This window comes from Prunus dulcis, chromosome 4 (assembly GCF_902201215.1).
Source record: "Prunus dulcis chromosome 4, ALMONDv2, whole genome shotgun sequence".
NCBI classification, from domain to species: Eukaryota; Viridiplantae; Streptophyta; class Magnoliopsida; order Rosales; family Rosaceae; genus Prunus; species Prunus dulcis.
Window position 1 is genome coordinate 1,264,893 of NC_047653.1, and position 27,888 is coordinate 1,292,780.

At 38.1% G+C, this 27,888-nt stretch overlaps 7 protein-coding genes and 1 pseudogene across 8 annotated transcripts; 7 read left to right on the forward strand and 1 right to left on the reverse strand.

The window, feature by feature from the left end:
- The first annotated feature begins 5,907 nt into the window (after positions 1-5,907).
- Positions 5,908-7,191, forward strand: LOC117626401 (peroxidase 27-like). The gene is made up of 4 exons (XM_034358077.1): positions 5,908-6,143; positions 6,225-6,410; positions 6,504-6,669; positions 6,782-7,191. The coding sequence occupies exons 1-4, from the start codon at positions 5,919-5,921 to the stop codon at positions 7,189-7,191; spliced, it is 987 nt and encodes a 328-aa protein (XP_034213968.1). The 5' UTR covers positions 5,908-5,918.
- A 556-nt stretch (positions 7,192-7,747) lies between these two features.
- Positions 7,748-8,681, forward strand: LOC117625908 (NDR1/HIN1-like protein 26). The gene has a single exon (XM_034357495.1). It carries the CDS (start codon positions 7,828-7,830, stop codon positions 8,506-8,508), a length of 681 nt encoding a protein of 226 aa, XP_034213386.1. The 5' UTR covers positions 7,748-7,827; the 3' UTR covers positions 8,509-8,681.
- A 1,105-nt stretch (positions 8,682-9,786) lies between these two features.
- On the forward strand, positions 9,787-10,379 carry LOC117624147 (annotated as a pseudogene).
- A 1,771-nt stretch (positions 10,380-12,150) lies between these two features.
- Positions 12,151-13,006, forward strand: LOC117626103 (protein NDR1-like). Its single transcript, XM_034357756.1, has one exon. The coding sequence runs from the start codon at positions 12,213-12,215 to the stop codon at positions 12,789-12,791; it is 579 nt and encodes a 192-aa protein (XP_034213647.1). The 5' UTR covers positions 12,151-12,212; the 3' UTR covers positions 12,792-13,006.
- A 181-nt stretch (positions 13,007-13,187) lies between these two features.
- LOC117626102 (probable UDP-3-O-acylglucosamine N-acyltransferase 2, mitochondrial) lies at positions 13,188-15,923 on the reverse strand. 2 transcript variants are annotated; one of them, XM_034357754.1, is made up of 10 exons: positions 15,699-15,923; positions 15,399-15,606; positions 15,211-15,287; positions 14,933-14,982; positions 14,543-14,607; positions 14,364-14,415; positions 14,220-14,290; positions 13,986-14,052; positions 13,674-13,745; positions 13,188-13,528 (listed from the first exon to the last, which is right to left on the reverse strand). In XM_034357754.1, the coding sequence occupies exons 1-10, from the start codon at positions 15,823-15,825 to the stop codon at positions 13,460-13,462; spliced, it is 858 nt and encodes a 285-aa protein (XP_034213645.1). In that variant the 5' UTR covers positions 15,826-15,923; the 3' UTR covers positions 13,188-13,459. The 2 variants fall into 2 exon arrangements, with proteins under 2 accessions (XP_034213645.1, XP_034213646.1); XM_034357755.1 differs by lacking the exon at positions 13,986-14,052.
- An 889-nt stretch (positions 15,924-16,812) lies between these two features.
- Positions 16,813-19,484, forward strand: LOC117624148 (cysteine-rich receptor-like protein kinase 10). Its single transcript, XM_034355286.1, has 7 exons — positions 16,813-17,599; positions 17,688-17,789; positions 17,877-18,049; positions 18,176-18,386; positions 18,473-18,710; positions 18,852-19,002; positions 19,094-19,484. The coding sequence occupies exons 1-7, from the start codon at positions 16,813-16,815 to the stop codon at positions 19,391-19,393; spliced, it is 1,962 nt and encodes a 653-aa protein (XP_034211177.1). The 3' UTR covers positions 19,394-19,484.
- Positions 19,485-20,542: 1,058 nt separating this feature from the next.
- LOC117625922 (putative receptor-like protein kinase At4g00960) lies at positions 20,543-23,275 on the forward strand. Its single transcript, XM_034357514.1, has 7 exons — positions 20,543-21,320; positions 21,530-21,646; positions 21,726-21,916; positions 22,009-22,219; positions 22,350-22,587; positions 22,723-22,873; positions 22,976-23,275. The coding sequence occupies exons 1-7, from the start codon at positions 20,543-20,545 to the stop codon at positions 23,270-23,272; spliced, it is 1,983 nt and encodes a 660-aa protein (XP_034213405.1). The 3' UTR covers positions 23,273-23,275.
- Positions 23,276-24,263: 988 nt separating this feature from the next.
- On the forward strand, positions 24,264-27,769 carry LOC117625920 (cysteine-rich receptor-like protein kinase 10). The gene is made up of 7 exons (XM_034357512.1): positions 24,264-25,298; positions 25,489-25,623; positions 25,731-25,852; positions 26,001-26,211; positions 26,329-26,566; positions 26,874-27,024; positions 27,109-27,769. The coding sequence occupies exons 1-7, from the start codon at positions 24,476-24,478 to the stop codon at positions 27,436-27,438; spliced, it is 2,010 nt and encodes a 669-aa protein (XP_034213403.1). The 5' UTR covers positions 24,264-24,475; the 3' UTR covers positions 27,439-27,769.
- Positions 27,770-27,888: the final 119 nt, after the last annotated feature.

The following is a 27,888-nucleotide window of genomic DNA, read 5'->3' on the forward strand; positions in this document are numbered from 1 at the left end:
AAGTTGATTAGCATATGAAGACAATTCAACACATATAATTATCATTTATTTATTTATATAATAGAAATCGTTGCGTAACAATTTGTAACGTGATTGTGTATATAAAGATTGTAGATAAACATTCTTCTTTCTAAATCGACACAAAAAGCAAAGAAGAAGAAGATAAAAGGAAAGGAAGAAGTTGTCAATTTACATGTGATGACGTGAAGGAGACGTTTTTTGGCAGCGCATCAAGGGAAAGATAACAAAACTATGGCTCTATAGTTTTTGTTTTTATTATTTTCTTTCTTGTTTAATTTTTAATTTTATTTTTTATACCATTGATATTAAGGAGGTAAATTCGAATATCAAACTTTCAAATAAGAAAAACTGTTGTTAAGTTAACCACTTGTAGACGTCCGCAGTCTAATTTTACGTGAAGCGGCACAAGACCAACCCCCCAAGTAAATGTAATACACAAAAGCCTCATGCCTTTTGCTTTTGGTTAGGAAAGAGCACATGAGGATCGACATGTAGGCAAGGCAACCTTCCTTAATTAACAAATGCTAATTAAACATGAAAGTGCATATGGTGAGGCAAGCATGGTGCGGCGCCATGTCAGGGAGGCTTAAAGCAGCAAAGAAATATAAAGGAAAAAAGTTTTTAACAACTTAATTATGTTCTTTTAAAATTGAGAAAAATGCTTGTCACCCTTTTTATTTTTATGGTCAGGAAAAAAGTCAAAAAGACACATGTGTGAGCCCCAAATTGTTGTCTTGTTTCTTTTATGTTCTTTGGCTTCTGCTTTCTTTTTCTTTCAGTTATTATGAGTAGAAAAGGAAATCATCACCAATTTGAATTTTGTTTTTGCAAAACCAGTAATGATCACAACATACATTCTATTCTGTTCTATGTGATCTTCGATGAATTCTCAGCAAAATTTGACCCCATATGTTCCCATTGCTTTCAAGTTTTGTATACCAACTTGTAGCAGTTGAGATGACAACGTAAGATTTCAGTTTTTTGTGCTGCTGGCAGCCTCAGATAAAAACAAAAACGGCTTCAAAATTATGTACCAAAATTTGACATGCAGAGCTCTGCAAATTTGAAGCAAATATCTGTGGTGCCTATAAAGCTACCACTGTGGCTGAAATAAACCAGCTGTATGCATCCTCATGCAGCTTTCACATTTTTGTCATTTGAGATTAAATTCGCTTTGATTCTTTTTTGACAACTTGTAACACTTGAGAAGGACGACCTTGTGTTCTTCAGTTCCACAAACTGCAGGCAATGTCAGATAAAACAAACACAGGATAAATCCCCCTTTTTCTATTTTGACATTTTGGGCAGCTGAACTTGATCCCTTGGAAAAACGACGACATGGTGGTCACTATCTAAATATAGAAACGTGACCATGAGAGTAAAACCACTACTTGATATTTTTCATTCACTCTCCTTTATTTATTCTTTAGTCTGGTCCCTATATCTCTCTAGCTACCATAGCAACTATCATTGACGGCTGTGATTTGCACCAGAACAATGATCTGGGGTTTTGATTCACTCCGACTCGATAGAAGAATCGAAGCAACACGAAGCAGAGACCGAAAAAGGATGAGGCTCTCAAACGTTTATAGCCAGAAGTGCAGAATCAAGGTTTAGCCTTAGGCATGCTATCCTTATCTCATTGTAAGCCATGGTGATGGTTTTTCAAAAATGACGCACACAAAAAATTAAAACATCTTCACTGTATTGAATTAAGGTATAAAGTTGCTTGTCATTTCTCAATACCCAAATTAAGAGAATAATGAATGAGGAGGACATATATTGGCCAAATTAGGACAGATATTGGCTTCATTCTTATGTTCTCATTTGAGATTTCTTCTATGGTTTGTCTTTGTTACTAGCAAGCAATCAGGTCCCCATCAATTTAAATCTGTGGGAGTTCTTATTTCTCAACAAATGGTCCATTTTGCAGAATGTGAAAACCGGCACTGAACTGAAATCTACAGTATAATTGACAAAGAAAGAAAGAAAAAAAAAAAAAAAGAATCATGCCTTTCATTCGATGTTTAATCATGCATGCCTTCATTCATAGGGTCAGAAGTGTTGTCCAATAAATATTTTAAAGTCCAGAATCGTTCTCTCTGGATTATCTTCCTAAATAATTTGGTTCTGAATCATAATGTACCAGTGTCCAAATATTGTTTATGCAGACACATATATCCAGGCCAACTATCTAATTATATGTTATTCCCAATGGTTGGTGGTGGAATCCACCACCTGTCTATTGCTTGGTGATCTTAGCCAATCACAAATACACACAGGGGGTTTTCCATTTTCTTTCCCAATTCATTTTTTTGTACCCTTTTGAACCTCCTCATAATGTGAATGAATGAATCATATCAAACTCTGTTCTGCTTGGTGGATGGTACAGAAAAGAAAACTTGTGTAATAAAAAATGGTCGTTGGTTGGATAATATTGGATTGCTAGGGTACTTCCATAAGCAAAAAGTTAAAATTTACATGATGTGGTGGGGTACAAACAATATCAGCAATCAATCAAAGTAATCGATCATTACATGACCAAAAGCATATTTCTTTTTCCTTGTAATTTACACTCCTATAGTTTTAGTGAAAAAAATAATTACTTCATGTTAAGGAAAGAGGAAAATTTTAGCTGATCTCTTCCTCTGTGAGTCCCAAAGAACAACTCCGTAGAGATGAAAGGAGGAAGAACCATTAAGTCTGTTGATGCGGTATGTACATTTTAGGGAAGATGGGAAGATGGAGGTGGGGACTGGTGAGTTGACGGGATGGGAAGAAAGGGAAGATGGGGTTTGTTAACCCTAAAATTTTTTTTAAAATTTAAAATCAGTTTTTTTATTTATATTTAATTTGGATTTTAAAGTTTTAATAGCTAAAATTACTAAAATGCGCATGCCACGTCAGCATAATTAACACTTTTGTTGATGAAAATCGATTGAAGAATTTCTGTTTTAGGGGGTAAAGTGAGACCGAACGCTCATTTCAGGGGGTAAAACAGTGATTAAGCCTTAATTTAATATATATGTCAAATAATTTAATATAATATATACCTATTAGTATTACTATATTTCCAGTAGGCCTATATACACATAACATTATTATTAGTAGGAACTTGTCGAACTCGATGATTACAAGCATCAATAATAATGGAGAAGAGAAAGAAGGTGGCCAAGTTCCATAATAATTGTCAAATCTTCCATGAATATATTGTAGATATTATCAGTACCTGGATCATAATATATATATATATATATATATATGATTCAATAAAGCAAGATCTCTCAAAAGATAAGAGCTAAAGCCGTGGCCCTGCCTGCTCTTGGCGCTCTGGCCATCAAGGAACAGACAAATGGCTGGCGGTTGACTGATGATGACTCTACCATGAGCAGCAGCAGCAGATTACAGAATCATCTTCTTCTATACAAATGGTGTGCATATAGACGTTTTCACCAAAGTTTCTTTGAACCAACCAACCATATGTTATCCGCTGAAGAAAAAGAACCGTTTATGTTTGAAGTTATGCAGAAAAAAACAGACAAAATCATGGTTAGCTAGTTACCGACTCAGAATAGCATGTTGCATGCAGACAATAAAAGGGACAAACATTCAGAAGTGACAAAGTTCCAATGCATTTGAAAGAGAGAGGGTATAATATTGGTGGGCTCCCGTACGATTTGTATACTGTTGAGTTGTGGTAAATTGACAGCTCTCGTGCGTCATCTTGGACATAAATTAAGGCCTGGACAGTATCTCACTAGTGGAAGTTAATAATTACCAGAGCTGAATGACGAGCTTATTACATCAAGTTCCTATTAAATCATGTTCATGGGCTACATTGTTTTGATTGAGAGGAGTTTGCTTTTGCTTTATGTTTCTAAACACTTAGTTCTGATTGATCCTATCATTGATTCAACACTGTTGCAAGAAACAAATGATTAATTATGCTAAGCTAACTCATATATTTTTATTACTTGGATCGTTACCACCCACCCACCAATGATGCCTACGCCCTTTGTTTTTGTGCTGACAAATCACTTCATAATATATAAAGTTTGGGAAATTGGTAGCCCCTCCCACCCATCCATCCATCCATCACCACCACACAAAGGCTCCCTGTGTGTCTGAAATTTGTACGAGTCATTTGCATTGCATTATTTATGGCTCCATGGCATTTGTATTTGCATGCAATCCATTCCAAACATGCGTTTGAATAAAGTTGAGATACATTAATTGTTAGCAATGTCGACCAATCTGGATCTATCTCTCTCTCTCTCTCTCTCTCTCTCTCTCTCTCTCTCTCTCTCTCTCTCTCTGTGTTGTTGTGTGTGGGGTTTTAAGTTAACATATCAAGCTCTGTCTTTTGTTGCTTGCTACTGATCCTAAATCAAAAGATTGAATACATCCATTCTTTGTGTGTGTTGATGTAGACGGGAAGAAGATGCTCTCCGATCCTATCCCATCCCATTTTCGTCTCCCTCTTTTTTGAGGGCACACGTATTCAAACTATGACCCACGGGCCATGGCTAGGCCACGGGCAGATCAACTATATATGAATTATTCATTTTTAAATTTATTATTATTAATAATTATATTATACTTGAGCTACAAATGAAAGTATCTCTGAAGTTAAGTCAAGTATTAAACTTTATTTATTTCAGTTCGGAGAATTGAAGATTTTGAAAAGAATATGGTCTCTTGGCTGAACTTTGTTGGGCTTAAGTGTGAACCAAGCTTACTACTTGCTCAATAGTGGGTCTTGCCTGAACTTTGTTGGGCTAAACTCCAACGGGCTGATAGATGTGGTCACATTTTTCAGTCCATCGGCAATCAAACCAAGCCTATTCGATCCCAATTTTATAAGATGAACAACATTAACATTAAACCATGGATTCTGAGCCCTTACATTTAGACATTGTGCATTTATTCGTATTTCGCGACAACAGTGTTAAATTGTAGTTGATTAAATGGATAAGTGTTAAAAATCGAAGTGTCTTATCTTGAATTGTTAGATTATTAGAATAATTTAGATGTCGCGAAATGCGGATAAATGCACAATATTTAAATATAGAGGCTCAGAATCCTTCTTACCACGATTGAGTTTTGAAACTCAATCTCAATCTCAATCCAGCATGGTTAATGCTAGCTGGCGTGACAAGAAATGCAAAATTTTAAATATTGACGGACACATTCAAACTGATAATACTTAACGACATTCTAACATCCAAACCATGTGATGTGCTACTGGTCGTATATCATAGGTTATTAGAAGTATGTGTCTAACTAACATTAAGGCGCAATCCAAGCCCTCTTACGTGTCCATAAACATAATTATATATGATTTTATCACACAACCTGTACACGTCCTATATAGATAATTTAAGCAATTCTCTAATATATATTATCTTTCAGGACTTCAAGTAGAGCAGGATAATAAGTTTGCCTCAGCAGCAGCACTACTTACTTACTAATTAAACAAAGAGATGGACTTCGTTTAGCAACATCACATGCTTTGTATTATGTTAGGGGTCAACTGTTTTTTCGAGCTCCCGAGGAAGGACTCATCCATCATGCAGCTTGATGCTTTTATTCAATGACAATGGACGTGAACCAATAGGGGTTTAACAACTTAATCTTGAAATATTAAGAATTAACCTATTGCTAATTATAATTTATATGTGATGTGAGGCCGAACCGGCAGACATGTGAGGCACCATATTATAAATCAGTGAAATTAAACAATCAAAAGTCAGAAGTGTTCCAAGTAATATGACATGATTGGCGGGTTCGTTAGGACGTCAAAGCTTATATATATATATATATATATATATATATATATGTATAAGTTGGTGTCTGTGTTTCAGCACAAGAGATAATCACAAACCCTTGAGCTTGACATGGCTACTTCAAAGATTTTCTCATATCTCTTTCTCCAGCTGACCTTTATACTTGTTGTCCTTGACCTTGCAAATGCGCAGGGAGGGCTCAACGTCGGGTTTTATGCAAAGTCATGCCCCAAAGCTGAGGACATTGTGAAGAAAGTCATCTTTCAAACCATATCAACTACACCTTCACTTGCTGCTCCTTTGTTGAGAATGCATTTTCATGATTGTTTTGTTAGGGTAAGTATATATAACCAAAGAAAGAATGTTATCTATTTCTTTCCATGCAACTGATATAAATATCACTGGTTTTTCCTGCAGGGTTGCGAAGGTTCGATACTATTGAACTCTTCCACCAACCAAGCTGAAAAAGATGCAATTCCAAACCAAAGTCTACGAGGATTTCAGATCATCGACAAAGCTAAGTCTGCTTTAGAAAAGGCATGCCCTGGAGTGGTTTCATGTGCAGACGTCTTAGCCATAACAGCCAGAGATGTGGTTTCCGCGGTACTAAATCATATCATTTTCCCTCCATTACATTCCATTGAATTTGTAAATTTTGCTTTTAAAAAGCTAATGTTAATGATGTGATGACCTCAGCTCAATGGAGCACACTGGAACGTTGAAACAGGACGAAGAGATGGTAGAGTTTCCAATATAACAGAGGCCCTTATGAATCTACTACCACCCACGGCAAACATTACCATATTAAAAGCAGGCTTTGCACGAAAGGGTCTAAGCGCCAAAGATCTTGTAGTGCTATCAGGTACCTAAACACCACAACATATATATACGTAAAGTTTCAGTTTTTACTAACTCTATTATGTTTATGAAACAAATTTAATTACGCTCTCCTATTATGCATGCACTTATATAAGGCGGGCACACTATTGGGACTTCTCACTGCACTGCCTTCAGCAACCGCCTTTACAACTTCACGGGGAAGGGCGATACTGATCCCACACTGGATCCCAACTACATTGCAAGATTGAAGCTGAAATGCAAACCCAATGATCAAAAGACTCTTGTGGAGATGGATCCGGGCAGTTTCAAGACATTCGACCAGACCTATTTCACTCTCGTGTCCAAGAGAAGGGGTCTCTTCCAATCCGATGCAGCTCTTCTTGATGACAGCGAGACAAAAGCTTACGTTCAAAGTCATGTTGCCGCCGTTGGAAAATCTAGTTTCTTTAAGGATTTCGGTGTTTCCATGGTGAACATGGGTAGGATTGGAGTTCTCACTGGTAACGCAGGCGAAATCAGGAAAGTTTGCAGCAAGATTAACTAGGGTTTTATTAATTTGAACACCAAGTAAGCAAATAAAAGGCTGTATATCTGCCTCCATATATATGCATTTGTGCCAGTGTATGTTACTCTTGATTATTTTCTTTCTCAAATAAATGTCAAGTTTCAGTATTGGTGGCGTGAACTTCTCCGGATCCAGACGCCATTATAAAAAATTGCATAGACAACATGTCAGTTCATTTTTTTTGGTGATAACGGACATCGGCACATTTGCCATTGATCTCCGGACCACAGCAAGACCAATATACAAAGATACCTCAAAAACAAAAAATGAATAAAGTACAAATAAACATTGGATCACCAGCACACAAGATTCCTTAGTTGGTATCTATACTTTTCACAATCCGTAGGAAACCTTTATGCCTTGTTCGGATACAAGTCTCTGTATGTACGTAATACGGTGATGGATGATGCATTATTTGTACGTACATTTCATAAACCAATTGATACAATACATACAACAATGTCCGTTATATTCTTTTCTTTCTCCCTCCTAAAAGACCCAAAATGCTTTAATCTCCCTTCACTCTTCCCCGCCACCTTCTTCACTACATAAACATTAACAAACCTCTCCCTCTATCCTATTCATCAAATCCTCCCCAAAACTTCCCTACCAAAAATGCACAATTCCCCCGACCGGTTGCCAATCCAGTACCCCACCCCGGAGCCCCAACGCATGAAGCGTCAGCACACCCCCCGGTACTACGCCCACCGGGTCCGTGAAAGCCTCGCCACCCGGGTCTCCAAGCTTTTCTGCACCATCTTCTTGGGCCTCCTCCTCATTCTTGGCATGATAGCGTTCATACTATGGCTTAGTCTACGTCCACACCGCCCAAGATTTCATATCCATTCATTTACGGTTCCGGGCTTGAACCAAGAAACCGGGTTTGAAAATGCTGAGATCAAATTCAATGCCACGGCCCGTAACGCCAACCATGATATTGGTATATACTATGATTCAATGGACGGGTCGGCTTATTATAAGGACCAGCGGATTGGGTCAATCTCCGGGTTACTGCCCCCGTTTTATCAAGGGCCTAAGAACACGACCATCGTGGCTGGGTCGTTTACTGGGGCTACCTTAACGGTGAATAGCCAGCGTTGGATGGAGTTCATCAATGATCGTTCGAGAGGAACGGTCGTCTTTCGACTTGAATTTTCGGCTACGATTAGGTTTAGGATTCAGTCGTGGGATAGTAAGCGCCATCGTATGCACGCCAACTGTGATGTCGATGTGGGCCAGGATGGCTTCATCTTGCCCGTTTCTAAAGATAGGAGATGCCCTGTCTATTTCACCTGAATTTGGAGAATTATTATTATTATTATTATTTTTAATTTTTAATTTTTAATTTTTGCATTTTAACTTGTGTTTTTATTTCGCATGCTTTTGGGGTTTCTATAGGGTTTGGGTTTGCTGTGATTTACTTGATTTGTTGTATCACTTTTCTAAATTGAATGGTTCAAAATTATTTATTTTTTTGTTTTTATATTTACAACCATAGTTTAATATACGACCCACAGTCATAGCCAACTAACCTAACTAGTGTATGCACCTGCATCTTTTAGGCATTTAAAAATAGTCTTCCTCTTTCTTTTTCACTTTTTCTTCCATATATGCTTTCCATGTTTCCTCCAATTTAAATGGAAAGAACACTTCTTTTGATGTTAATCTTTTGGACAGAAAAAAGTAACAAATTCTTGAGCTTCTTTTGCCAAATCATGGTCTGCATAGTCCTACAGTACTGTTCAAACCAGGTCGTGATGAAGTTTCGACAAATGGTGATTGCGTGGGGTCGACTGGTTTTGGGTTGTGAAGTTCTGATGAATGAATGCTAACCATTTGGTTAGCACAGTAGCACTAAAGGCTTAACGAAAAGCTCATTTCATATGCAACAGCTTCTGGTCTAACAATCATGTCAGATCCAAAACCCTAGTATATCAGAATATAGATATGATTTGATATGATGAGGGGCAATCAAAATGGTAACTTAGACATGAAATCATAATCATGATCAAATCCAATTCGGGTGATGTTTATTAATTGGGTTGCGCCAAATGATCATGTCATTCTTTATACATATGGGATATATGAGGGGAAATCAAGATAGTAATCTTTGATAAATCATAAGCATGATTAAATCGAATTCGGGTGATGTTTTGCACTACAAGATCGTGCCATTCTTTCTTTATATACCTGAAAAACCGTCACATTCTATCATTTTATTTTCGGCTCTTGGGTGGAAAGTGAAATTAACCTAGGTTTCCAAGGATCGACTCGTGAGCAATCAAATGTATGAAAATTTCACAAACTTCAGCGGTTTAGCCTACTGCTTTAGTTTCCCACTTATTACTTTCTGCTCCAACAGCAAAGGCTGAAACCCCATTGAACTCACTCTAGGAGAAAGGAAAAAAAAAAAAAAAAATCCTTTTGTAACTTGCTACACAACTTTGATATTCCCACTTTTGCTCCTTTCTTACTGCAGAATTCACCTCTTTTCTCCCTTCGTTTCCTTCTCTAAGTGCAGCCCAATTCATTTTAAAAAATCACAAGTCAATATTTAATAAACAATTGGAAAAAATGTGCGAGATCAAGAATTTCTACTGCTGGCTCCTAGAATTTTCCATACTCCTCCTGCTTCTCCTAGCTCTCTGTCTATGGCTGGCCATACGTCCAGAATCCCCCAAGTATACCATTGTGGATATCACCATCCCGAAGTCCGATATAGACAGTGGGGTTCAAAATGGCTCTATCATATATGCCCTTGAAATTGAAAATTCCAACAAAGTCTCTAGTATTTACTACAAGGACACAATTTTGAGATTCAATTCTATTATGGGTCAGAGACTGTTGGGGAGAAAACCATACCTTATTTTCAGCAAGGAAGAGGTAAAACCCGTCAAGTGACTGATTCTGTGGATGCCAACCCGCAAGTTTGGAAAGCTATTCGCAATTCCATATCCAATGCAACTGCAGAACTGAAGGTGGCAGTGCTAACTCGGGTTCAATATGTAACATGGGGAGTGAAGAGTAAGCATCATGGATTAGACTTGCAAAGTCAATTATCGATTGGTTCAAATGGTAAGATTTTTGGTAAGACGAAGAAAATTAAGCTACGCCGTGCTTCCAAGAAATGGAAGAGGAGAACTAATAGACGACGATTGTTATACTAGATGTTGCAAATTTACAATATAGCTGCCTAAATTTCATGGTCTTGTTTATAACTGACCAGGTTATTACTGTTACTGTAGCAGAATATACAATTCGACAATTTGTCCACAATCTCTAGACTCTCTGCAGATGATAATGTACATTGCAAACTCATGCAAGGGATCAGTATTAAAAGGTTCAATACGTTTTTGGCTCATGCTTTATTAATAGAAACTAGGAGCCAATAGACCTGGCGCAAACCCACTCTAAAATCCCTCCAGAATTTCAGAACTTTTACTTTTACTATATTTTATAAAGATTAAAGAATGAATCGACTTTAATTCATACTTATCTGTTTGAAATCTTCACAGCTGATAAAATAATGTGAAGAAGTATCAGGCTAAGGTTGTTTGTTCATGTTCGTTTCACATTCACACTTCTGAAAGTAGGAGATGCCCTGTCGATTTCAACTGAGATTGGGGAACTTTTATTTTTTACATTAACTTGTGTTTATATTTTCGTATGTTTTTGGGGGTTATTGGCTTTGGATTTGCTTACTGACCACGAGCTGTGATCTACTTCATTTGTCGTATAATCTTTCTAAATTGATTGGGGAGTTTTAGTGCGATTGTGGACATTGCTATCGTGTATTATGATAAACAAAAGTTTAACTTTCTATCGGGGTGAGCTAGGAAGCCCTTTTAAGCTTTTATATACAAACGATAGTCTAAACTACTATAAATTAATCTAATCTATGTGCATGGCAACTCGAACTTGAGTGCAAGGACGGTCCACTGCCCTGGCCAACTGACCTGACCCACGTATTCCATATATGCTTTCCATGTTTCCTTGGATGCAAATGGAAAGAAACATTTTTAAATGTTAATGTTAATCTTTTGGACAAAAAAAATAACAGAATCTTGAGCTTCTTTTTCCAAATCATGGGGCTTCCTGCATAGTCCTACAGTAGTGTTCAAACCAAGTACCAAGGATAATGTATATCCTAAACACAAATCTGATCATGCACAATCTCGGAATCACGCAATCTCAACTCTCAATCTTGGTTTAGTTTCTACAAGTGGTGATTGTGTGGGGGTCGACTGATTTGGGTTGTGAAGTTGCGATGATTGCTAACCATTTGCAACTACTAGCCCCAGGCACAGATTCTGTTTCATTGAACAAACAATGTCGGATCCAGACCATAATATGGATCCAAAACCTGATTAAATCGGAATATAGATATGATTTAATATGGGATAACTGAGGGGAAATCAAGATAGTAATCTTAGACATTAACCCATAATCATGATCAAACCCCAATTCAGGTGATGTTTATTAATTGGGTTGCTCTAAATGATCGTGCCATTCTTTCTTTATACACCAGAAAAACCGTCGCATTCTATCATTTTATTTTTGGCTTCTCTGCTGGAAAGTGGAATTAACCTAGGTTGCAAAACTTTGGTTGCAGGTTAGTCTCCCAAAGAAAAACTAACTCTAGATAAGCATTAAAGCAATTACATCCTACACAAGTAAAGAATCATGTTCCTTCTCTTCCAAGGATCAACTCGTGGGGAATCAAATGTATGAAAGTTTCACAAACTTTAACCTAACGCTTTAGTTTCCCACATATTACTTTCCGCTCCAACAGCAAAGGCTGATACCCCATTCAACTCACTCTAGAAGAAAAGAATATATCCTCTTGTAACTTACATGACAACCAAACACCCTTTGATATTCCCACTTTTGCTCCTTTCTTACTGCATAATTCACCTCTTTTCTCCCTTCTCCTTCTCAATTAGTGCAACCAAATTCATTTAAACAATCAGAAGTCAATATTTTATGCTCAGTCCTAAAAAATGTGCGAGACAAACAATTTCTACTTATGGGTTCTACAATTCTTCGGCCTCCTGGGTCTCCTAGCCCTCGTTCTTTGGCTGGCCTTACGTCCAGAATCCCCTGAGTATACCATTGTGGATATCACCATCCCAAAGTCCGATACAGACAATGGGGGTCAAAATGGCTCTATCTTATACGTCCTTGAAATTAAAAATTCCAACAAAGACTCTAGTATTTACTATGATGACACCATTTTGAGATTCTATTATGGGTCAGATACGGTTGGGGAGAAAACCATACGTTCTTTTCATCAAGGAAGAGGTAAAACCCGTGAAGTGACTGATTCTTTGGATGTCAACCCACGAGTTTGGAAAGCTATTCGCAATTCCATATCCAATGCAACTGCAGAACTGAAGGTGGCATTACTAACTCGGTTTCGATATAGAACATGGGGAGTGAAGAGTAAGCATCATGGATTACACTTGCAAGGTAAATTATTGGTTGGTTCAGATGGTAAGATTTTTGGTAAGAAGAAGAAAATTAAGCTACGCCGTGCTTCCAAGAAATGGAGGAGTACTAGACAACGATTGTTATACTAGATGTTGCAAATTTACAATATAGCTGCCTAAATTTCATGGTCTTGTTTATAATATACTGATTATTGTCCCTACTGTTACCGTAGCTGCCTAAATCTCTGCAAATGATAATGGTACATTGCAAACTCATGCAAGGGACCAGTATTACAAGGTTTTTGGCTTATGCTTTATTAATGTAAACTAAGAGCCAAGAGAGCTGGCGCAAACCCACTCCAAAATTCCAGAACTTTTACTTTTACTATTTTTTTATAAGGATTAAAGAATTAATCAAATTTACTTCATACTTATCTGTTTGAAATCTTCACAGCTGCTAAAATAATGTAGATTCAATCTTATCAAACACTGTTAAGAAGTATCAGGTTAAGGTTGTTTGTTCATGTTAGTTTCACATCCACACCCTGATATTGTAAGTATTAAACGTAGAAGAATTATCGTTTCTACTTTTGGTTTCTGTTGTTTGACTACAACAGTTCAATGCATGAAGCAAAAGGTGCTATCAGCAGTTCATGAGTATAAGAACACATAGTAGAGCAGTGAACAAATTGCATTTATGTCTAGATCACAATCCCTGAGTAGTTATCTTTGCTAAGCGAAGTCCCCAGCAAAGATCATAATAACAGTGCAAGGGTTTAATAACATAAGAGTGAACCTGAGTTTCCTTTCTAATGATTCTAACGGTTCAGCTTTTTTGATGTTCGACAGTAGTTTGCAACTTGTCTTCGCCACTCATGGACCGGAACCTGAAACACAACCAAATTAAGCTATTTAAAATATCAATTGGATATCAAACCCAAACATCCAACAATCACCCTGCACCAACTACATTATTTTTGGTACGCAATGCATGAAAAGAATTTCAGAAGAAAGTACAAAGATGGCACTTACAGCTGGGAAGCCGCCATAATCTCCAGGTTCTGTAATATCTTTCGTGACACAGCTAGTAGCGGCAAGTCGTACCTGCAAAGTCCATGCAATAAGATATTCAACCATACTCCTAGTCAATTAAAAAATGCGAGAGCATGAAAAGAATGAGATAAAATAACAATGGTAAAATGAAAAAGAACGTAAGATTCTAGGGCTCTTCCAACCTTCGAAACCGAAATGATATTTAAATAGAAGACCGAGTTCTTTCACAAGTGACAAGTCATTACTAATTTAGGCTACTAGTAGATTGGGTCATTTTATGTAAGCAAACACCTTTGATACAATGGAGACATGGTCACGAACTGCTACCCTTCCCCCCATAGTTACATAGTCTCCTATCCTACAAGACAAAAAAGAGAATAAAGTCATTAGACTGGCAGATTTTTTGGAACGTTGACAAATTCATTGAAGTGAAACTGAATCATATTCATATACCATGGTGAACTTTATAAATCCACAATAAAAAGGAAAGGGAAAGGAGTGGGGGAAGGGAGAGAGAGAACGTACGTCACTGAGCCTGCAATCCCAACTTGTCCACAAAGCATGCAACTCTTCCCAATAACTACATTATGACCGATCTGCAAACCCAAGCAAACAGATAACCATATATTCCAGGAAATTCTGCCAACAATGCAAAAGGCAAAAGCCAACCTGAACTAAATTATCTATCTTGGAATGATCCCCTACAACCGTTTCTCTCCAACTGCATAAACCAAAATATGTTTTAATTAGTAGTCAAACTTCAACAGTCTTAGAGTACTAACTGATTCAGAAACTATAATCATGCATGAAACATCAGTGTAAAAGATATAAAAGGCTATATGTCTCACCTGCCCCTGTCAATGCATGTATTTGCACCAATCTCCACATAGTTCCCTACCCTAGCATTCAGCATCTTGAGTATGGAATGAAGAACAAGAAAGACATACAATAAGATGCTTGCATTCTACAGTTGCATGCATATGCATAGATAACCTGTATGGTCATATAAGTCAAACATATGAAGACTCTCATACCCACATAATGCAATGCGACGACCCAGCATAAAAATAATTATGTTGATTTTCAAACACTAAAGTTCCATAATTTCATTCAGAAATTCAAATTACATGAGAAATATGCTCAAAAGAAAAATGAAAGAGAAAGAAAACTAAAATAGGCTTCAATTGAAGTACAAAATAAAAAAAAAATAAAAAAAAAATAAAAAAAAAATCACTAACTTGAGGCTTCTTTAACATATTCCCATGCTCATCCACCGTAAATCCAAATCCTGTAGATAAACAACATCGCCTGAATATCAGATGCCAATATCAATCGGCTCACATAAAACAGTATTCATATTAACTCATGATTCATATCAATATTCCCAATATGCTGTTGGGCACACTTATAATTCAGAATAATTCATCAAGATCAGATTCCAACCGAACAGATTTATATTCCTTTAGCTTTCATTAGCTGCATCAAATGAATCAAAGCCTATATAAAGTGGCCTTACCATCTTGACCGATGCATACGCCATTGTGGATTATACACGAATCTCCTATACTGCAATTACTGAGTGCAACATTGTAGCTGCAGAGATCAGAAACGTGGTAACTCCATTAACATCAAATAAATTTCAAATTGGCAACTCTAAGTGTATACTTTAACAAGACAATGTCAAGTAAAAGATTTGATCACTACCCTATTTTTGTTGATTGCCCAATTGTAACAGAAGGTCCAACGACAGCTCCAGAACCAATATGAGAGTGCTCGCCCACCACAGATTTTGAATGAACAACAGCACCAAACTCAATGAAAACTGTTGGGTCAATGCAGGCAGACTTGTGGAACGACCCACCGCCATTATGCCACTTTCGGAATTCTGGATGATCAGCGCCAAAGCCGTCCTCTAATCTTGAAATGCAGAGCATGTGCGAAAATGGCAGTTAATGCCAAACAGATTGTCTAAGAGATATTTTCACAAGCAGGTTCGGGACTTACCGGACGAGTCACACGACACGAAGGAACTGCAACTATTTGCAAAGCGCAACGGAGACAAGGCTCGAACGCATTGGAAATGTGGCGGGTAGCCGAATGAAGCTGCAAATCTTCTAAGAGCGAGTGCCATTAACTGAGGAGTGACTAGAAGTGAGAAGGTAAAGCGTGCGGCGTTGGCGGTTTGTGTCTGAACCTGAAGCCAACTGTATATCTACCATTGCTGCTTTGCTTTCGCGTGGAGAGTATGTTTATTGAGCCTATGGACAGCGTGCAACTTGATCTACGTTTGCTGGCTTACGTTGGACCAACACAAAGATTGGGCTTGAAAATGCCAACCCAAGCCCAATTTTTGGAGCAAATTTGGTTACGGAGCTGGGCTAATGAGCTTGTGTAATCACGAAAGCGCTTTAAGATAACTAAAAATGATTTTAAGAGACAAAAGCAAGTTAAAATGATTTTAAATAAGAAATTCAATGTATGAAGCGATTATGAATAAAATCACTCTGTCTGAAACATGTTATAATTCAACAAAATTGGTTGATGTAGTGAGCTTGTCAGGGATGAAGTTTGTCACTAGTTTTAGAGAAGTTAAAAGCGTTTTTATGTAATTAAAAGTGTTTTTAAGAGTGTTTGACGTTTACAGAAGCGCTCCAAAATATGTCTCTGTCTAATTGTAATGGATTTATGTTATAGTTATTTTATAGATTTATGATGTCCTTGTCATTATCTATTAGTCTCGGTCAATAAATCTTTTAAACTGAACAGATTCCACTACATCCAATTGATTTGTCCTGGCTCTCTTTCGTTCATATGTGAAGGTTGTTTCCTGGGGTCAGAAGTCAAGAACCTCGTGCCGCACGAAAATAATGAAATTCATAGAATATGTTTGCCATGTGGTTCAGTGGTAATTACGTCTACATTCATTGATGTGATTTTAGCTACTTAATTAACAACTCTTCCAAGAAATTACCTCTTAATTCAATTGTTAAACTTGAGAGAGATAGCACAAAACTAACGAATTGCTTCTGGTAGTTGTAGCCAAAAGGTCAAGCAGGAAGGAGAAGACTATTTAAAAGTGGTACCAATCTTTTGCTATGATACTAGCACAGACTGAAATATGGTTCACTTTCTGAAAACCATTCTGCCACTTTTGCTTTGTTTTCTCATCTCCCTCCTTTGTGATCTAGCTTTTGCTGACCCTCCTTATTGGAAATGCTCGGGTAACGTTAGCAACTATGCAGATAACAGTACGTTTCAGAAAAACCTCCACAGCCTACTCATTTCATTGCCTTCAAATGCTTCTGTTTCCAAGCTGTACAATACATCCACTGGAAATGACCCTGCAGACACAGTTTATGGTCTCTACATGTGCCTCAACTATGTTACAAATGAGACATGTCGCGATTGCATCAACACAGCACAGTCAGCCATCGTGACGCTTTGTCCCAGCTCGAAAGAAGCCGTTGTGTGGGAGGAAATGTGTCAGTTGCGTTACTCTGATGCGAATTTCTTTGGCAAGTTGAATGTAGCAGACAACATTCCCTTAGCCAACAAGAAAAATATTTCAGACCCTGAAAAGTTTGAGTCTGTTGTGAATGAGACACTGAGAGACCTGGCCAAGCAAGCGGCTTATAATCTTTCGGCTAAGATGTATGCTACTCGAGATGTGCCCTTTGAAGATAAAGTGGTGTATGCTCTTGTGCAGTGCACTACAGACTTATCTGGAGATGACTGTGGTCAGTGCCTTCAGAAAGCCATAGTAGACGTTTTAAGGGAGTTTTATTTCTCCATTGGTGCAAGACTTCTGAGTCGTAGTTGCTACGTGAGATATGAGTTATATGCCTTCTATTATGGTGCAACTGAAGCTTCTAGTTCGAGCGATCCGAATAATAACAAAGGGGACGGTGAGTACTTGTAAAGTTTGTGTCTACTTTGTGTGGCGTTCTCAAGGAAAATTAATTATATACTGCAAATGGTTGTTCCTAAATGCAGGCAGAGGAAGGAAAATATGGGTGATCACAATTGTGTCAGCATGTCTAGCCATACTACTTTTGGGTTCTTGTGTCTGTCTTACAAAGAGAAGGAACCAAAAGGGTAATATTATTGCTTCTGCAAAAGTTTAATTCGAAGCTCACCCTAATTTGTTTTCTGAAAGCAAAATTTTTCTTTCTCTCTGTTCAGGGAATAGTGAGAATTTAGGACCAAATGCATTGTTACCTGATCAAAGTTTTAGAGGAAGAAACCCGAAAGCTCAGGAGTACCCCTATATCAGTTTGGCATCTATACATGTCGCAACCGACAAATTCTCTGATTCAAATAAGCTTGGAGAAGGTGGTTTTGGCCCTGTTTACAAGGTAAAAACATTTTTCTAACAAATTATGTAAAACAGGTTCACATGTCTGAAAACTGAATTGTTATTTGTATCATCTGCTTGGTAATTTCTGTGAATTGAAAAAGGAAATCTGGTCTTAATTTCTCAGGGTATCCTGAGTGATGGAAAGGAAGTGGCGATCAAGAGGCTTTCAAGCTGTTCTGAGCAAGGTGCAGAGGAGTTCACAAATGAAGTTCTGCTGATCTTGAAACTTCAACACAAAAATCTTGTCCGGCTATTGGGTTTTTGTGTTGACGGAGAGGAGAAACTACTTGTTTATGAATACATGCCAAACAGCAGCCTAGATGTCGTTCTCTTTGGTATGTTTTCTTTTTACTCTGGGAAATTTCTCTGTCTTTGGGATCTGAATCAATTGTTTTATGACTTTTCCTTTTATGATGGCTAGATTCAAAGAAACGTGCGCAACTTGATTGGAGCAGACGTATAAACATCATTAGTGGAATTGCAAGGGGAATTCTTTATTTGCACGAGGACTCTCGACTTAGAATCATCCACAGAGACCTCAAAGCCAGCAATGTATTGTTGGACAATGACATGAACCCAAAGATTTCAGACTTTGGCATGGCAAGGATCTTTTCAGGAAGCGAAGGACAGGCCAATACTGCTACAATAGTTGGGACTTAGTAAGTGCTTCATTTCTAAACCCTTTTCTTTTCCACTGTACAGAAACTCTCATGAGAGAATGCTTTTGATTCCAACCATCATTTAAGATGGATTTGTTTCTGAGTTTCTCAACATTTATTCTGAATTTTTGTTTGGAATAGCGGATACATGGCTCCAGAATATGCGATGGAGGGAATATATTCTGTCAAGTCTGACGTTTATGGCTTTGGAGTACTCTTGCTTGAGATCATAACTGGGAGAAGGAACGCTGGCTTTCATCGAATAAAACGCGTTCCTAGCCTTGTGGCATATGTAAGTTTATGCACTTTCTCAAAGTGATCACATTGCCATAGGCTAAAACTACTGCTTAATGGCGCTTATCCAATTGAGTGATGATATGCAGGCATGGCAAGTATGGAATGAAGGAAAAGGGTTGGAGCTACTTGATCCCCTACTGCTTGATTCATGTGTTCCAGATGAGTTTCTAAGATATCTCCACATTGGATTGTTGTGTGTTCAAGAAGATGCACAAGACAGGCCAACCATGTCTTCTGTCGTTGTAATGTTGAAAAGTGAAAATGTAACTCTTAACCAGCCTGAAAAACCTGCCTTATCCATGGGAAGATTTACTGATCATAATGTGGCAGCTACTGATAATAACTCCATCAATGGACTAACAGTTTCTGATGTCATGCCGCGATAACAGAGCCGATTCAGGGTCCATGGAATTTGTGAGGCCTTAATGCCAATGAGGCTTTGTATATCTGCTTGTTGTTGACTTGGCATGATATGCAAGCAAGCACAATTGTTTAATACAGAGATCACAATTGTGAATATTGAACTGATATAGATTCCAAATTATGGATCACAACGGAAGAATACATTTGCTTTTCCATCTTGAACTTCAAATTTTGCCCATAATCAAGTTGTGGGAACTGCAGACTTTACAACTCCTCCAGTTCGAGGGACCAATAAAAAATAAATAAATAATACTTGATGAGAATATACATACATCCTTCCCAATGGAGGATGAACTTTCAGTTGGATGATTGAAGATCCAAAGCCTTCAATAATATAATTAAACATGCTTACTGACTCAATATTTAGGAAATCCAAAGCCTTCAATAAGATTACATCTATTGCCTGTCATATCTATGCATTTGTCTTTCGGTCATCGATTCACTATTCAGATTCAAAGTAAACATAATAGACAAAATTAGAAACTAAAGAACAATGTTTCTGTGTCACGCAAGTTGCTGTCAGATTATATAATAAAGGATTGAAATTAGGGGCTGCATAAACTCACATGCTGTTATTTATTTAATGTCACCTCAAGGAAATTTCGTATCAAGTAAGCTCAAATTCTACAGGTCCATGATTCACCACCAACTCCCGGCCACATTCTGTGCTAATCCAAATCCTTTACTAGTAATTTCATGACTTCTTCCCTTGAAGTAGAATGGTCAAACAAATAGTCCTAGAAATGTCACCTACAAAATAATCACACTTTTTTAAAATCAAGTATTTTAAACATGACTGATAGGTGATCCAAGTTCAAAAGTCTTTGATTAATCAAGAATTCAATGAAATCTTCCAAATACTACAATAATCCTGGTCTCTATCACCATATGCAGCAGTATGACTTTATTCAGCCAGTTCGCATCCTTCAGCAAGGAAGTTTCTGTGACATAATCATATGAAAACTAGTGGCCAAATTTCATTGTCAAAATTGACAAGTCAGAGAGGCTTATCTCATCAAAATAAACCATCAACAGCCATCTTTCTGTTTTCCCCCTTTCTATTGGCTTAAATTTGTGTAAATTGGTGTTCACTGTGAATCCATTTCTGGATAATGGACAAAGATAGGCTTCCTGTGATGCTTTTCACAATTATAACACTATTGATGCCGGCTAGCCTTTCTGCTGTAGACCCTCTTTCAATCTTTTGTTCAACTGATGCCAGAAACTACACTCCCAATAGCCAATTTGAAAACAATCTCAAGCAGCTCCTTGAGTCATTGTCTTTCAACACTTCCATCTCAGGCGGCTTCTACAACGACACGATCGGATATGGCCGTAGCATGGTCTATGGACAATCACTTTGTAGATGGGATGTTAACTCCGCAGTTTGTCAAAACTGTGTCAATGAAGCAAGCCAAGAAATCTTCAAGAGCTGTAAAACAACAGATGCAATGATATGGTATGAATTCTGTCAAATTCAATATTCTTACCAGATATCCTTTTCATTGATGGTTTATACCGGAAAATATCCAGACAAGAATAATGAGGAGAAGACTGTATCAAATCCACATCATTTCAAGGATGTATTGATGTATTTAATGAGGAACCTCTCGGGAGAGGCTGCGTTTAATTCTTCAAAGCATATGTTTGCAACTGGGAAAGTTAAATATTCAGAAAAGAATACTATTTATGGTCTACAACAATGCACTAGAGACATCTCTGAAAGTAACTGCAATAATTGTTTGAATTCTGCTCTTGCTGATCTTTCGGAATGCTGCTCTTCTCACCAAGGTGGAACTGTTGTTAGTAGGAATTGTAATGTGAGGTTTGAACTGTACTCATTTTTTAACGACACGTCGAGTTCTCTGTTAAATTTCCCATATTCCAAAGGTTAGGGACTTCAAACGTTTTTCTTTCTTCTTTTGGTTAATCATCTTATGTATGCATATTGTTGAAACATTGAGTATATACCTCTAGTAAGAGCCTTACTACATTGTAGAACTTGAATCAAAAGGAGGTCACTGAGTTCTAACAATCTAAAATTTGATAATGTTCATGGTAAATTGTAACTCACGGAAGTTCTTCCTATTAAAAAGCAGGGGATAAATGGAAGACTTGGAAGGTGGTGGCTACATGTGCATCCATCATACTATTAGTGGTCATTTCATTTTATGCTTTCCATCGTCGGATGAAAAAGGGATTAGAAAACATCGAAGGTACATGGATTGAAACTGGGAAATTCTTCTGGACTTGTATAGGAATACAAACTATTTTTTACTTTTTTTCTTTCTGCAGATGAAGAAAAAAGTGAGCAAGTACTATTACATGATTTGACAAGCCCCACTGGAGTCACAATCACAGTAGAAGGCAAATTCGTAAGTTCTGAGGAGCTAGCCTTCATGGATCTAGCTACTATAAAAATAGCAACTAATGACTTCTCAGATTCAAACAAGCTTGGACAAGGGGGGTTTGGTACTGTTTACAAGGTAATACTATGTCCTATGGTTCTAATTCTAAATGAGTTTAGTATTGATTCACAGGCCAATGCTTGTATCTGATTTGGGAAATATTTTTTCAGGGTTTGCTACCAGATGGGAGAGAAGTAGCTGTTAAAAGACTGTCAAGGAAGTCATGGCAAGGCTTGGAGGAGTTTAAGAATGAGGTCATACTCATTGCAAAACTTCAACACAGAAACCTTGTGCGGCTCTTGGCATGTGGCTTTGAGGGAGAGGAAAAGCTGCTGTTGTATGAATTCATGCCAAATAAAAGCCTAGATGTCTTCATCTTTGGTTGGTTCAAGTTTCAACCTAGCCTACTCTTCTGCTATAAATGTTCTTTAATCCTTATATGATTTCACCATGCAGACACATTTCAACTTGATGGCATGTACTGAATTTGATTAGTACCATTGAATTTCAGATTCGGAAAGACGAGCTGAACTCAATTGGAAAATATATTACAGCATTATTGAAGGCATTGCCAGAGGACTTCTGTATCTCCATGAGGACTCGCGGCTCAAAATCATTCACAGGGATTTGAAGCCCAGCAATGTCCTGTTGGACCATGAAATGGTTGCCAAAATATCAGACTTTGGCATGGCAAGGATCTTTTGTGAAAACCAGAACACAGCTAACACTAAAAAAGTTGTAGGAACGTAGTGAGTTTGCTTCTTAAATTGACATCTCCTTTATTTATATCTAGAGTCCTATAACTTCCTTCCAGCAAGAGCATTTCAAATTTAATTGAGAAGAGAATTTTGCTAACTAATGCTAGCTTATTCTACATGAAACAGCGGCTACATGGCTCCGGAGTATGCAATGGAGGGTCTATTTTCTGTAAAATCTGATGTTTACAGCTTTGGGGTAATCTTGCTAGAGATTATTAGTGGGAAAAGGAATAGTGGGTTCTATCTCACAGAACATGCCAAGACACTCGTTGCATATGTATGTTTCTTTGTCTACTTTGATAACAGTCTTAGTTCACTGAGTTTGATACATAATAATTTCTTTTAAAAAAAACATATTTTTTTCTTAATGAATTGATAGGCATGGAGACTATGGAAAGATGGAAAAGGATTGGAATTTGTGGAACCTTTGTTGATGGAATCTTGGCCAACAGCAGAGGTTTTGAAATGCATGCACATTGCGCTTTTATGTGTCCAGGAAGACCCTGAAGAGAGGCCTACAATGTCAGCTGTGGTTGTATTGCTTGGAAGTGAATCAATAGATCTTCCTGAGCCAAAGCAACCGGCAATATTTTCCGTAGTTAGAATTCCAACTGGCGAGTCTACAACTGATCCTAGTTCAAACGGGCTCACTCTTTCTATCGTTTCGCCACGGTGAACGCAGACAAGATTGCGAATTCGCTTGCTCTCATGCTGCAAGATTGTAAATTGAAAACTGTAGCATAAGTGACTTTAACATAGGAGATAAGATGTGATTTGTATATTCAAAGTAATGGGACATGGAAAGGGAAATCTTTTTCTGCAAATAGAAGGGGAGCATGAAAAATTCAACATATATGTTATGATATTCACTACTTAATTAGACATTTGCGTGCGTCCAAAGTTTGTATATATAGTTCTAAATTAGACATTTGCTAATAGACAAGAAAAAGCTTTGAAGCGGCTAAAGATCCCAGACTACATATGTAAGAAACTTTTTAGGTTTTCATCCCACAAAATGTGCACCTACTCTCAAACTAGCTAATGTAGCTATCAATGTAAGAGTTTTTACATACATGCTTGAAATGTATTAATTGCAGGCTTGGCAATTATGGAACGAAACAAAGGGGTTGGAGTTGATGCTTGAAAGACTCATGCAGTCCAAATGAATTTTAGCGATACATCCATATTGGATTATTGTGTGTTGAAGAAGAGGCAAACAACAGGCCAACCATGTCATCGCTTGTTGTAATGTTAAACGGTCTTGCCCAACGGCACTTCACAAACTGTAAACAGGATTAAGGGACGAGGCCGAAAACATAACAAAACAAGTATCCAGAGCAAATGAACCAAAGTAGGCCCAATACATACAGAAGAACAAAACAAGACCCGGCTGGAGAAATATAAAATCCCTTTTGGCACTTCCGTCTCCATCGTCTTCATTCATTTCGACGAATTTGACTCAGATGGTGACAGGTGAAGTGAGATTTAATCGTCAACACACGGAAACATTAAAAAGTCGTTTGACTTTAGAGTCGTGCCGTGACTTTTCTGAAACTTTCACATATAATAATTTGTTCCTACTTTTCTACTTGTAATATTCTTGAGAAGAATAATAATAATAATAAAAATAATGAAGAATATCAATATGATAATATCTCCCTCTCTCTCCCCAAACAAAACTGGCCTCACTCCCGTCCCCATTTTCCTCTGTTTCAAACTTTTGTTTTTTTGTGTTTTATTTCATTCTCTTCTTCCTCTTCTTTTTTCTATGAATTTTATGATAAAGACAACCACCACTGAAATAGAAACAACGAGGGACTAGCCATCTTAATTAGCTAAGCAAAGGGGACTGGGCTGGGCTGGCTTCGTCAACGTCAAAATGCTTCCCATGAATAATCTGATGCTTGTTTCGATTCTCTCCTCCATATGTGTTGTTACTCTGCTCAGATTTCCCAGCCCCGCTGAAGCTGCTGACCTCAGCCATTTCTGCCCAAACACCACCACCTTTACCCCAAACTCCACATTCCAGTCCAATCTCAACCGCCTTCTCTCCACCCTATCCTCCAACGCCACCCGTCCCTCCGGCTTCTACAACGCCACCGCCTCCTCCTCCTCCCCAAACGACACCGTCTACGGCCTCTTCCTCTGCCGCGGAGACGTCGCCGCCGACGCTTGCAAAACCTGCGTCTCCACCGCAACCTCCGAGGCCGTCCAGCGCTGCCCCACCGAGAAACAGGTTATCATCTGGTACGACGACTGCATGCTGCGCTATTCCAACGAGTCCTTCTTTTCCACCGCCGCCGAGTCGCCTGGCATTTTCATGTGGAACACCCAGAACGCCACCGAACCAACCCGGTTCAACCAGGTCTTGGCGACGGGCATGAACGACGTGGTCACCGAGGCTGCCAACGACGCCGACAAGTTTGCGACGAGTCAGGGGAATGTTAGTGGGTTGGTTTCGATTTACAGCCTGGGGCAGTGCACGCAGGACCTGTCCTCAGCGGATTGCAACCGGTGTCTCACGGGTGCCAAAGCCCAATTTCCGAATTGTTGCAATGGAAAGCTCGGGGCACGAGTTTTGTATCCGAGTTGTACCGTTAGGTACGAAGTCTACCCCTTCTACCTCCAAAACTCCACGTCAGCACCTCAGCCTTCACCGGGGGCTCTGCCTCCTCCTCCTCCTCCTCCGCCGCCGCCTAAAGGTAAAGTGAAGTGACCAGCTTTTCAATTCAAATTATGTCTTAAAATTGTTGGGGGGAGTAGGCATCTATGCTAACTATGGTGGACTTTGGATTGGAACAGGGGAATATGGTTTTGGGATTTGGCTGTTCATTTTACTACTTTCTTCATATTTAGTTTTATCAGTGTGGATTTTTATTGTTTATTATGCAGGAAAAAGCAAAATCCCTACAATTGTTGCCATTGTTGTCCCAATTGCCGTCTCTGTTCTACTTTTTGTTGTGGGCTGCTGTTTCGTTACTAGGAGAGCAAGAAAGAAGCGCAGTGCAGCAGCAGAGGCACCAAGCGGTAAAGAATATATATCTGAAATGAATTCTAGTTTGTCATACAAATCAAAAGCATACTTTTGTTTCCTCATCTTTATACATGAATGCTTTTCTTGTTTGTTTGTGTAGGTGTGAATGACATTAGTAGTGTAGAGTCTTTGCAATTTGATTTTAGTACCATTGTAGCGGCCACGAACAATTTCTCTGATGATAATAAGTTAGGGGAAGGTGGATTTGGTCAAGTTTACAAGGTATGTATGTATATCAACGTTTCTGCATCGGAAAATCTCAATTCTTAATATTTTGAGAAACTAAGGAGGTTTTAATCAATACTGGGAATTGTAAAAGTTGTGCAAGAATGTACATTCCATCGATTCATTGGTTGATGGTTGTTCTCAGGGTATACTTTCAAATGGTCAACAAGTAGCTGTGAAGAGGCTTTCAAGGAACTCTGGCCAAGGTGCTGAGGAATTTAAGAACGAGATGGTATTGGTAGCCAAGCTTCAACACAGAAATCTGGTCAGGCTATATGGATTTTGCTTGGAAGGAGAAGAAAAGATACTTGTTTATGAATATGTCTCCAACAAAAGCCTTGACTATTTTCTATTTGGTTTGTGCCCTGAAACATCTGATAGTCTTTTCTACTGCAAAAACAATGTTACTTCAACATGTATTTGAATCTGTTTCCTTGATGATAACTTGATTGCTCAATTTTGATGATTTTCAGACCCTGAGAAACAAGGACAATTGGATTGGTCAAGACGTTACAAGATTATTGCAGGGATTGCTCGAGGAATAATGTACCTACACGAAGATTCCCGACTTAGAATTATACATCGTGATCTCAAGGCCGGCAATATATTGTTAGATGGGGAGATGCATCCAAAAATATCTGATTTTGGCATGGCCAGGATTTTTGGGGTTGATCAAACTCAAGCAAACACAAGTAGAATTGTTGGAACATAGTAAGTTCTCTCATTCATCTTTTCTTTTCTCATGTCCACTTTTGTTCTGCATTATCTGGATTGATGAATTTGAGAAATGGTCCCATCTGCACTCAACAGAAAGTCCACTTTGACCCTTGATAATATCTGTATGAACTCAGACAGGGATGATGTAATTTTTGAATCATACTTCATGCTCTATAAATAATGAAAGCCACTTAGTCTTACACGAAATTGAATGGGTTAAATTATTGACATGAATATGATAAGTTTACTCCTTAAATTTTGCTACAATTTCTATACCGATGGATGGTTGTGCTTCTTGCAGTGGCTATATGTCTCCAGAGTATGCAATGCATGGACAATTTTCTGTCAAGTCCGATGTATATAGTTTCGGTGTTTTACTGCTAGAAATCATAAGTGGCAAGAAGAATAGTTATTTCTTTCAAACTGATGCAGCTGAAGACCTCATGAGCCATGTAAGCTTAAACTGAAAACAATGTAGTTTTGTTCTTCTGCACTAACACCACCACAACATAAATAGAACTGTTCAATTTATGCAGGCCTGGAAACTATGGAGAGATGGGACGCCTTTGGAATTGTTGGATCCGAGTATGAGAGATTCTTATTCCAGGAGTGAAGTTATAAGGTGTATCCATATCGGCTTACTTTGTGTTCAGGAAGATCCAGTGGACAGACCTCCAATGCAATCCGTAGTTCTCATGCTTAATAGCTACTCTGTGACTCTGCCATTACCTGAACAGCCAGCATTTTTCCTTCGAAGTCGAACGGAGGGGAACATGCCAAAGATAACTTTGGAGTCTGATCTATCTATCAGTAAGTCAACTCCATCCGTTGATGAAGCATCTATCACTGCAGTATACCCTCGATAGCGTGAATGAACAAGATGTTATATCTTGTATTATCTGTTTATATTTGTAATCACAAATGTGAAACTTGTACTCTTGGTTTCATATGACTGTTGTTAGGATTGAAAACATCAAAAGGTATTTGTGTCTTGTGAGTTTCAATATCTTTGATTTTGATTTTTGAGCATAGATTTATCATCCACATAACTTGGTTGACTAGGTTTTAAGTCTTCACATCTATATCTTGGAAAGATCTCTCCTTTGTGGGTCTGGGTTGAATCTTCTGCAGTTTCGCGACGTCAATACCTAATAAATTTACAACCGGCCTAATTAGGTAGTTGTTCTTGTGGTCGCATCACTCTCTTGTATTGATGAGTAGAGTTATGATGGATAGGATACCATCTTCTTTTCTGGTCATCTTCGTCTCCACATAGGAGATAATGCGAAAAATGAAATACGTACAATTTGTGGAAC